Raw genomic sequence first — 12,191 nt, 5'->3', positions numbered from 1 at the left:
AGGATTAAGGGCCCTGGAGGATGACATTAAGACAACTCAGGAGGCCTCCTCACATTTTGTCTGACAAAGGCAGTGTTGAGAGCACCCTTTTCGGTGCTGGCAAAAGATCACTGAGCCAGTTCCCTCCAAAGCACTGGTCCTTAGTTGTTGAGTGCCAGGCCCTCTATTTTTTTTTTTTTTTCAATTCAGCAAAATTGACCCAACATCTCATCTGTGCGAGACACTACTTGCTGGAAGTGCAGACATTTGTAGGGCTGCCTGGGTTCTGCCCTCAGGAGGCCTGATCCCTAGAGACCAGGTGTTCCAGAGAGCTCTCCATTCAAGTCATCTTTGAGCATCCTTGGCTCTAATCTATTTCTAAGAGTTTTGCAGGTATCATTTCACTTACCCTGCCCAACAGTCCTATAAGGTGGATACCATTATTATTCTTACATTAAAAAAGGGGCTAGGAAACTAATGAAATTAATTTTCCCAGGTTTACAAGGTGTGGTTCAGTAATTTGCTCAGTGTCTTAATGCTGCAATTCCTTCTCAGAAAAGTTGACACATAATTTTTTTACATAAAATTTTGGGAGTTTCCAGACTCCCATGCATGTGGGACTGACAGCTACAATACTGTAAGTAAGTGTGTCATCGTCCTGGAGCTCTGAATTCTCAGACAGTTCTTCTACTTGACCCTTTATTGCTGTAGTTCATCCATAGAGTTTCTGTCCCCTCACATCACTGAACTTCTTCCTTGTCTTTTCCTGTCTTTGATTACACATTGAATAACCGATGTATTTTGGATATTTCATTGATCACCTTTTAATTTTGTTACTTCTAGATTACCTCTCCTTCCCCGTATGTTAGGGATTATTTCTCCTAGTGTCAGATAATTTTCAGTTGACATGTGCCTTTTAACTTAAGTGTTCCCAGGAATGTTGCATCCCAACTCCCCTCTAGTTAAGATTTGTCTGCTGTAGTTTTCAGCTCTTTGTTTGAGCTCTTTATTATGGTTCTTATTGACGCTAACTTTCCTTATAACATAGTACTGTTCTAGATTTGCTTTAGTTAGAGATCAACCATATAAATGCTAAGTCAGAATTATGAGAGTTGGTCTGTTGATTTGCAGTCTATATTTCTGGGCTTTAGTGTTTTATTTTGTGGTGGTATGCGGTATGCTGGGAAAATCAAGCTTCCATGCCTTATACCATCTTAAATCTAGTTTTTCAAGAAAATAATAAAATGTTGACCTAGGCATATTTTATACAGTGCTGTTTTCCATATATTTGCATATATGATATTTAATATTAAATATTAAACATATTAATATAAACTAATATGTGTATTATATCCTTACTAACCAACCAGCAGAAAGTTGGCTGCCAGTGGATAGATACTGTATATTCTACGCCTAACCCTAGTATCGGTGTTTGGCCTGGCCTCAAGGGACCTTATTTCTAGTTGATTATTCTGCTTTAAATTAATCTGTAATGTAGTTATTCTGTTCCTCTCAGTGTAGGATAGTCATAAATTATAGCTTACTTTGAACCCATCTTAGGGAAAGTTGAAAGAAAAGAAACTAATTATGAGGGTAATATCTTCTGTCTTCTAGAACCTTCTGAATGTGTTCAACTTTATTTCCCTTTCATTTTGAGGATTTAAGTAAGAGGTTGAAGGAGATTTCACTGAGGTATTTTCTTGCCTCAATACTATTATAGCTGTGTTTCTTCACTCAAATATCTTTTCTCCAGAAGAGAGAAGTCTGTTTTCTGCTTATCTTTGTAATTGTCTGTTCTCTAATTTAACTTCATTTAGAACAGCATGTTTCTTTACCATGCGATGCTGACATTGTGACTTAGTGTGACAGAACATAGTGATTTACAATATCTTTGTGATTCTGATGAACTTTCCTTATGACATGAATATTAGATTGGATTATTTCTTGATACTCTTTGCTATCTCTTCTGGAATATCTTTACAGTAAGTGATCACAGAAAAGAATTTTAAAGCCTCGCCGTATACAAATGTAACCTAGTAGAATCAACTTCGTTGACCCCAAATATGTTCGTTACTTTTTTTGTGAAATTTCCATAATGTTTTAAGTTAGACACTTAGAAACTAAAATAAGGTAACACTCTTACATTGGTTTAAGAGAAGTTAACTTTGAAAGTCATTTCAATTTCAGGATTTTACACTATACTCATCTTCCATTCATCTTATTTGCTTTGCTGCATCTTTTGAAAACTCTGCAGCTTTCTATAATAATTGCTAATATCTGATTTAAAAAGCTTTAGATATTATACATTCTTTTGCTTTTCTGCCCATATTTTCTAATCTTTTGTAGTACGTATGTTTTATATTCCTTTTGCCAACACTTGGCAAAGTTCATATCTCCTTGCTTACAGAATAAAAGTCTATACCAAAAATAAATAAGTTGATAAATAAATAAATATAAAAATATGTACCTTTCTTAACCAGAAGTAGAGAAGTAGAGTTTATTTTAGTTATGATTATAAAAGTGGTAGAAAACTAAGTCATCAAAAACTAGTTTACATAAATGAAGCATGTTACTTAGTGATTATAAAATAAATTTGATTCATTTACTCCTGTTGACTACAATATTTATATATATTTATATTTATATATATATCCAAGTTGTACCTCTCATGTTTCATGGTTGAACAGTAATATTTCTGATTTCTGCCAGGTTGGGCATGTCAAGAGAGGACTCCATAAAGCTTACTTCTGGACCAAACAGTGACGGCACTGAGAGTAGGTCTTCATGTGGAACCACTGGCCTCCCAGGTCTTTCTGCACAGACTCCCCTGGAAGAGCAGCAGCCAAAAAGCATGAGAAGTCCAACTTCACCAGAGCCGGATTTCTGTGCTATGGTAGTTGTAGGTAAAGATGTAATGGCAGAATCAGAATCAGAAGATATCTTGATTCCTGAAGAATCTGTGATTCAGGAGGAAATTGCTGAAGAGGTAGAGACTAGTATCTGTGAATGTCAGGATGAAAATCATAAGACTCTACCTGAATTTTCTGAGGGGTCTGAAAGTCCAGCCAACTCTCATGAAGAGCCCCAAGTAGCACCTCCTGAAGATAACTTGGAATCCTGTGTCATGATGAATGAGGTTTTAGAAACTTTGCCTCATATCGAAGTTAAAGTGGAAGAGAAACCAGAATCCCCCCAGGAAGAAATGTCAGTTGTCATTGATCATCTAGAAGTCTGTGACTCTCTCATTCCTTCCACTTCATCTGTGACTCATGTCAGTGACACAGAACATAAGGAGCCAGAAGCTGTAGTAGAGACCAGTATTCCAAAAATAGAAACAGGGTCATCTCCTTTAGAAGGCCAGTTTCCCAGCGAAGGAATTGCCGTAGATATGGAGCTACAGAGTGAGCCCGACGAACAGCTTTCTGAAAATGCTTGCGTCTCTGAAACCTCTTTCTCTTCCGAGAGCCCAGAGGAAGCCTGTACCAGCCTGACATCGCCAGGAGGGGAAGCCCAGTCCGCTTCAGAGGACTCGTGTACTCCAGCTTCCCTTGAGACAACGTTCTGTTCTGAAGTGTCCAGCACGGAAAATGCAGACAAATATAACCAGAGAAATCCCCCTGATGAAAACCTTCATGCGTCTTTGATGTCAGAAATCTCTCCAGTATCCACTTCACCTGAAATATCAGAGGCATCTCTCATGTCCAATTTACCTTTGACATCTGAAGCATCCCCGGTATCAAATTTACCTTTAACATCAGAAACATCACCCATGTCAGATTTACCTTTGACATCAGAAACGTCTTCAGTGTCTTCCATGCTTCTCACATCTGAGACCACTTTTATGTCCAGTTTGCCACTTCCTTCAGAAATATCTCCAGTTTCTAATTCTTCCATGAATGACAGAATGGTGCATCAGCAAAGAAAGTCCCCTTCCATCTCTGAAGAACCACTCTCCCCACAAAAAGATGAAGGCTCTGCCCCTGCCAAGCTGCTGGGCGAGGGCCTTCTCTCTCAACAGAAGACTCTATCAAACACTCCTGAACCCACCAAAATGGGTTCTTCCATTGCTCCTGAAGCATTTCCGTCCGAAGAATTGCACAGTAAAACTCTGAACCAGCAGCCTTGTAAATCACACATTGAAACTGAGAAGCCCTATCCTGCTTTGATTCCAGAACTTCCTTCTATAGAAATGATAAAAGTTGCAAATCATAATGTCCTACAAAGAACAGAGAAGAAAGGGGCATCTTCACCGTTGGAGTTACCTGTCTTTTCTGACGAGTCAGAGAGTAAGGGAAATGAGCTTCCATCAGCTAAATTACAGGACAAACAGTATGTCTCATCAGTGGATAAGGCTTCATTTTCAGAAGGCTCTAGAAATAAAACACATAAGCAAGGGAGCTCACAGAATCGGTTGGAGACCTCGCATTCTTCCAAGTTACCCGAGCCCTCCAAGTCACCTGATGGGATAAGAAATGAAAGTAGAGAATCTGAGATCTCAAAGAGGAAAACTGCAGAGCAGCACAGTTTCGGAATCTGTAAGGAAAAGAGAGCTAGGATAGAAGATGATCAGTCAGTGCGGAACTTACCGCCCAGCAGCCCCCCTGAGAAAGGGCAGCCCCCCAGAGAGGAGCCCAGGGTTCCGCCTCTCAAGGTACGGACTAGTAATAATAACCATAAAGACAATTCCGTAGATAGAGTTTTCCTATATAAATACTGAGTTTTCACATTTTAAATAAGGTTTCTTTCCCTCCAGGTTTTATGTAACAGTTTATAGTCTAATACTCCAACACCAGTCTAATATAAAATGATTTTTTTAAGGCTGTGAGCTGAGCTTATATGATAAGTTTAGATACACACACATATATATAGACCTCAGCATTTAAGAACAAAGAAATGAGGAAGGAGAAGAGTACCTGGAGGAGCTTGGAGGCCACGAGATACAGGGTTGTTCGGGCACTCCAAGGTGTAGGACAGAGACCTACGTACACTTGGGGAAAGTTGAAAGATAATCCAGTGTCCTAAAAAAGTCCAGAAGACCAGGGAAAGTAGTCCAAAGTCAGAGGCCAACACTAAGGTGGTGAAGGCACAGGTAACTGGGTTAGTTATTTTCCAGCAAACATTGACCACCACCATTGCCTAGCAGAAAGGACTTGTCTTACAGAAGAGCCTCATTAAATATTTCCTGAATAAATCAATGAAATTGCTTTATACATCCTGAGGGAAAATGCTATACATGTATAGGTATACAGATCCTATTTTATTTATTTTTTCAAGATGGTAAAGAGGTATTTAACTTTACAAATAATGGAGCCTGTAGTCAGACAGTCCTATTTATATATTTTCTTCTGATCCCAGGTAGGTTTTAACTCTGAGAAAATGAGCCTTGTGTATAAATTGACTCTGCCTAAGTAAACTGAAAATTGAGGTTAATTCAAAAGAAATACTCTGTTTAATAATAAAAAAGAATCCTACCCAATATAATCTATATTTATTTGATGCTTTCATCTCAGTCCATTTATATTGTCTTACAATAAAATGGATTACTGCATCATAGGTTTGGTCTAGAATTATAAACATATTTTAGCTTTGTTTCTCTTAATCTCTTTCTGTTTTGCTCTGATCTGACATCTGTTTCTTGTACGTGACTCATGATGTCCATAAGGCTAACTTCTAAGAGGGTAGCTGTAGTTATTCTATTTAATAAAGTAACCCCTATTAAATAAGATTCGAGAGATGTGAAACACAAACATTAAGCTGCAACTAAAACTCTACTATGCATTTTAATTTCTGATGCGTTGGGGAAAATATAAGCACACTTGTCATAGGAAATATTTTTAAATATAGCAGACCAATTTTTCTTGTGAAAAGTTTGTTTTCGATGTAATATATGCTTTACGTGAAGATAGATCCCATAAGTATATTTAATATTTATTCAACCTTGAGTTCTTCAGTATATCTAGGCTTAATTTTTGTTAATGATTTTAGGCATTTTTTTTTTAACTAAAGGAAATTTTTAAAGGGAAAAACTGAATCTTCTCTCTAAATTCATTTTTCCTTTGAAGGCTTTGGATTCGAAGAGAGACCTCACCAGTTAGAAAATGAGAAATAAGATAGCTCAGTAAGATAATTTCTTCTACCAAAGTTCCAAAGCATAATTTGAGACTGATAGGTACATGTCAGGAGTTTATAGTGTCAATATATGTGTTAAGAAGAGATATAAGTGTTCTAGGAAAAGCCTTGCCTAGAGAGAGGAAAACAGGGAGGCATAGTACCTGTCAACATCCCTGAATGGGGAGCCCAAAGGCTCTCCCTGCTGCTCACTAGTTATATGACCCCAGGGCAGCCTAGTTTCCCTCCACAGGTTCAGTTTTTCAGTTGTACAATGAGGTGCTTTAACGAGAACCCTCCCAGCTCTACAAATCTGTGACTCTTAAGGATGTTTTCAGTGACAGGGCATCAGAGGTATTGCTATGGGATGTTGGGTGTTGGGCCTGGTACCTCTGAATTTGGTGATGACTGAGTCTCTTTCATTAGCATGAGTAGGTGGTCACTGTGGGTTTGGGATATTTATGAAATTCAGCAGATTGCAGATTACCGATGTCAGAAGAAACTGCCCAACCCATAGTTGCTCTTAGAGGCAGAAAACCAGAGTCGCTCTTGCTTTCATGAAAAGATAATGCTATCAAATCCCCTTTGGAAAGCAGAGCACTCACACAAATATAGTCTCATTCCATCTTTATAAGAGCCTTGTGAAGGAAATAGACCAGACATAACTAGTCTCATTTTACAAGTGAGTTTACAAACCCTTATTGTGTGCTCATTACACATGTATGAGGCAGTGTGCTAGGCGGTGCGGGAGTATGCAAAAACCACAGGGTCTCTGGCTCAGGAAGGTCATCAGGGAAACTGAGGTACACGGTGAGTTGCCTAAGATCACGGATTTCCTTTGAGTGAACCATGATGAGAATTCTAGGCTCTTGACCTCTTGGCTAAGGGCTTTCTTCTCTTTGTCAAATTAAGAGAGAAACTCATATAGTTAAGGTCCTAGTTTGCTATGCCAGCAAGGAAGATAATTTAAAAGCTAAATATCTCTAAGTCTTTTTTAGCTAACCTCATTTTAAGAAGCATGGATTTTGTTTCCATTTATATGAGGCATTAAGAAGATGTTTCATTTCCATACCAAATGAAGTCACCGGTTGATGTTTCTGTAGATGAAAAACAGAGATTAGAAATTTTAACTTTACGTGCATGCTACATTTATTGTAGCTTTATACCCTAAAGGCCGTTTGGGGATTTAGGTGTAGTTCGTGCCACATTATGAGAGAATGCAGCCCTTCTCTCCTCTTGCACTGTCTCGTTCCTCATGCCTCCTCTGTGATCATGTACCGACTACTTTATCTTCCCATTCTCCCCTTCCTGTAGATCCAGCTTTCCAAAATTGGGCCACCTTTTATTATCAAGAGCCAGCCAGTCTCCAAACCAGAGTCTCGCGCATCCCCTAGCACGTCGGTCGGCGGTGGGAGGAACACAGGAGCCAGGACCCTTGCAGATATCAAGGCCCGGGCCCAGCAGGCAAGGGCCCAGCGAGAGGCAGCAGCAGCTGCTGCTGTGGCCGCTGCAGCGAGCATCGTCTCTGGAGCCATGGGGAGCCCAGGAGAGGGTGGAAAGGCGAGGACCCTGGCACATATCAAAGAACAGACAAAGGCGAAGCTCTTTGCAAAGCATCAAGCCCGAGCCCACCTCTTCCAGACCACTAAAGAGTCCCGGTTGCCTGCGCTCGGCTCAAAGGATGGGCCTTCAAGCTTAGAAGTCTCTTCTACGCCTGAGACAAAAATCGAAGGCTCCACTGGTGTGATTATTGTCAATCCAAACTGCAGATCTCCTAGCAACAAGTCCGCGCACCTCCGGGAGACCACCCCTGTCTTACAGCAGTCTCTTAACCCAGCTAAGCTTCCGGAAGCTGCCACTGACTTATCTGTGCATAGTTCCGATGAAAATATACCTGTGTCGCATTTATCTGAGAAAATTGTTTCATCTACCTCTTCTGAAAATAGCAGTGCGCCCATGCTTTTTAATAAAAATTCTGTCCCCGTGTCTGTTTGCAGCACTGCTATGTCGGGAGCAATTAAAGAACATCCCTTTGTGAGTTCTGTTGATAAATCCTCTGTTTTAATGTCTGTTGACAGTGCAAACACTACGATTTCTGCTTGTAATAGAAGCATGTTAAAAACCATCCAGGGAACTGACACTCCGTGCATAGCCATTATACCAAAATGTATTGAAAGCACTCCTGTCCCCCTCACGACAGAGGGCTGCAGTGTATCGAGCCCCATGGATGACAAGCAGGCGCTACTGTCCAGCAGCAGTGCTAGTAACTTAGTCTCCAGTCAGTACACCTCTGTGCCAACTCCCTCCATTGGAAATAACTTGTCCAACCATCTCTCCACTAGCTCTGTCTTGATTCCCCCGTCGGGAATTAACAGCAGATTTCCTTCTGAGAAGATAGCCATGCCTGGGAGTGAAGAACAAGCCACCGGACCCATGGGTACCACTGTGAGAGCCGCCCTTAGCTGCAGGGATTCGGTAGCAGTCACGGACGCTCTAGCTGCACGTCCACCTGTCGCAGTGTTTACTGGAAGCATGCTAACAATAAACTCTTACGAGAGTCCTCCCAAGTTGAGTGCTGAAAGCTTGGACAAAAATTCAGGGCTTCGAAACAGGGCAGAGAATTCTGGGAAACCTCAGCAGCCTCCGGGGGGCTTTGCACCAGCAGCCATAAACAGATCGATTCCATGTAAAGTCATCGTTGACCACAGCACCACGTTGGCCTCCACGTTGTCTCTGACCGTCTCCGTCGAAAGTGCAGAAACCAGCTTGGACCTCCAGAGCCGGTCAGTGAGGACAGAGGCCTCCATCCAGCCCATGGCGTGTCCTCAGGTATCTGTCATTAGCAGGCCTGAGCCAGTTGCAAATGAAGGCGTGGATCACACTCCCAGTTTCCTTGCTGCTCCCGCAGCAAAACAGGACTGTAAAACGATGCAGGCGGCCTGCTCAAGTCTCCAAGAAGGACCCCTTGTTGTTGCAGATAAATTAAACGAAGCCACTGCTCCTAGTAATAGCTTTGCTGAGCAGGCACGTGGCCCAGCCACTTTCAAGAGTGAAACAGACACGACCTGTAGCAATCAATATAACCCAGGCAACCGGATTTGCTGGAACGAGGAGGGGCTGAGGGGCCCAGGACAGCCTCTGGTTAGTCACTCTGGCTCAAGTAAGCAGAAAGACTATCTGGAGCAGGGCTGTCCCAAGGCCATCAAAACCGAACACGCCGGCTACTCACACATGTCAGAACTCCACCCCAGGAATCTCATGACAGGTGTCCCTCTCCCGGTGAAGTCTGAACCTCACGAAGCAGACAAGGGCTTTAGAATGGACACCGAAGACTTCCCTGGCCCCGAGCTGCCTCCCCTGGCCGCAGAGGTCACCCCTAGTGTGCAACAGGCACAGAACCTGAAGGCTCCCACCTCCGCCCCCATGGAGGAGGCCATCTCCTTGGCTGCGGACCCCCTGAAAAGAGTCCCCAGCGCAGGGAGCTCTGGCTGCCGTCTTTCCTCCGTGGAGGCTAACAATCCACTGGTCACACAGCTACTCCAGGGCAACCTGCCTTTGGAAAAAGTGTTGCCTCAGCCCAGACTGGGAGCCAAGCTCGAAATTAACAGGCTTCCTCTGCCTCTTCAAACTACCTCAGCAGGTAAAACAGCACCAGAGAGGAACGTTGTAGAAATGCCGTCCAGCTCTCCAAATCCAGACGGGAAGGGCTACCTGGCAGGGACCCTTGCACCACTGCAAATGAGAAAGCGAGAAAACCACCCCAAAAAGAGAGTCGCCAGGACTGTCGGGGAACACACGCAAGTTAAATGTGAGCCAGGGAAGTTGTTGGTGGAGCCAGACGTTAAAGGGGTGCCTTGTGTCATCAACTCAGGCATGAGCCAGCTAGGGCACGGCCAGCCATTTAAGCAAGAGTGGCTGAACAAGCACTCCATGCAGAACAGAATTGTTCACAGCCCCGAGGTCAAACAGCAAAAGCGGCTGCTCCCCTCCTGTAGCTTCCAGCAGAACCTATTTCATGTCGACAAGAATGGTAGCTTCCACCCTGATGCTGGTACCTCACACCGACAGCAGTTTTACCAAATGCCCCTGGCTGCCCGGGGGCCCATCCCCAGCGCAGCGCTGCTACAGGCCTCTGCCAAGACCCCAGTGGCTTGTAACGCTTTTGCCTTCAACAGGCATCTCGAACAAAAGGGACTGGGAGAGGCTGTCCTTTCTTCAGCGCCTCACCAGCTAAGGTTAGCCAACATGATATCCCCCAACATGCCCATCAAAGAAGGCGATGACGTGGGAGGGGCTGTGCACGCAGTGCCAAACAAAGCACTGGTGCACCCCCCGCCCCCGCCCCCTCCGCCCCCTCCGCCCTTGGCTTTGCCCCCGCCTCCCCCACCGCCACCACCACTACCTCCACCTCTTCCTAACACAGAAGTCCCATCAGATCAAAAGCAACCGCCAGTTACCATGGAAACCACTAAGAGACTTAGTTGGCCACAGTCCACGGGCATATGTAGCAATATAAAATCGGAACCTCTTTCTTTTGAGGAAGGTTTAAGCAGCAGCTGTGAACTGGGCATGAAACAAGTTTCCTATGACCAGAATGAAATGAAAGAACAGTTAAAAGCATTTGCGCTAAAAAATGCAGATTTCTCTTCCTATTTGCTTTCTGAGCCACAAAAGCCTTTTACCCAATTAGCTGCTCAGAAAATGCAGGTGCAGCAACAACAGCAGCTCTGTGGAAATTATCCAACAATACACTTTGGTAGCACGAGCTTCAAAAGGGCGGCATCTGCGATTGAAAAGTCCATTGGGATTTTGGGAAGCGGCTCCAGCCCTGCCACGGGCCTGCCCGGTCAGAACGCTCAGATGCCCGTGCAGAACTTTGCCGACAGCAGCAACGCGGATGAGTTGGAACTGAAATGCTCCTGCCGGCTGAAAGCCATGATCGTGTGCAAAGGCTGTGGGGCCTTCTGCCACGACGACTGCATAGGCCCCTCCAAACTCTGCGTGGCCTGCCTGGTGGTGCGGTAAGAGCTGGTCAGAGATGCCGTGTCCCTTTCCAGCCCGGAAAAGCCAAATGGCGTCAGCAGCAACAAATTGAGCAACTCAGTGGTTTATATCGTGATAATTTATTTTGCTTTGGAACAGATCATCTTCTCTCTCTGGGATTATTTACTCGCATTTCCCAGAGAGGGGAGGTCGCGTCCCAGCCGCGTGGCTCAGCTGCATGTCTTTTCCAGGTTAAGTTGCCCTTCCCAGCTTTGGAAAATCTCTGTCCACGTGTATACAGGTCACTGCCCCATTCGTTATGCTGATGATTTTTTTTTTAATCCAGGTGTAGTTAGGAAAAGGACATTTTTAATTACTTCCTGCTAACCAGAAAAGCAGATGTAGAAAGAGAACGGGCAAAGTGATTTAAGGTGGTTGGTTACTCATTCTCCTGTAGATTAACCATTGCAACAAGGGTTTTCACAGTTGACTCTTCCGGACCTACCTTTACCACAGTGATTCAATCGTCTTTGGAAAGGGGAATCTGATTTAAATGTATGATTCCTTGTATTTGCTCATATCTGAAAAAGATACATTAAAGGAAGTATGCCATTCATGGACTCCACTGTCCTCATTCTCTGCCTGCCCCTGTTACTCTTTTCAGAGACTGGCAGAATGCCTGGGTCTGCCTTGGACATTGTGCACACATTGTAGTGAAATGTCTCTTCTACCTGAAATTGCAGTGTGGGCCTCATGCCCAGTAATCTGGTTCGAGCCCTTTGACACCTGATACTGTCAGATGAGTTGACCAACAGAGGGCCATAGGCCTGTAGGATTTCAGAGCATCGTGTGTAGCTTTTAAGAGCAAGTATGAAAAAAAATGCCCTAAAAAGTAAGCAAATAAAACGCTATGTTCGCAAACACACACAGATGGGTTGGTAATGTAAATCCTGGTCCATTCTAAAGACAGCCCTTTGCGGGTAACAGCAGTACGGTCTGGCTCCTGACTCTGCGGAGGTTGGCCACCTCTGTTTTAACGTGTCACCGATGACAAAACGGAACTACCGAAGACTGGAGTGTTGATATATTTCTGAACAGTGTTTTTCTCATGATTTGCAATC

General features: G+C 43.6%; 1 protein-coding gene across 1 annotated transcript in view; it reads left to right on the top strand.

The window, feature by feature from the left end:
* Nucleotides 1-11,884, top strand: part of ASXL3 (ASXL transcriptional regulator 3) — a 179,495-nt gene extending 167,611 nt beyond the window's left edge. Inside the window, exons 17-18 of the mRNA XM_029921562.1 lie at nt 2,689-4,630; nt 7,402-11,884. Coding sequence (XP_029777422.1) covers nt 2,689-4,630; nt 7,402-11,112 — 5,653 coding nt within the window. The 3' untranslated portion in view covers nt 11,113-11,884. The remainder of the gene's footprint in view (nt 1-2,688; nt 4,631-7,401) is intronic.
* The last annotated feature ends 307 nt before the right edge of the window (nt 11,885-12,191 follow it).

The sequence above is a fragment of the Suricata suricatta genome, chromosome 14 (genome assembly GCF_006229205.1).
Source record: "Suricata suricatta isolate VVHF042 chromosome 14, meerkat_22Aug2017_6uvM2_HiC, whole genome shotgun sequence".
Classification (NCBI taxonomy): Eukaryota; Metazoa; Chordata; class Mammalia; order Carnivora; family Herpestidae; genus Suricata; species Suricata suricatta.
The sequence above is the reverse complement of the archived record's forward strand: the minus strand, read 5'-3'. Positions and strand labels throughout refer to the sequence as shown.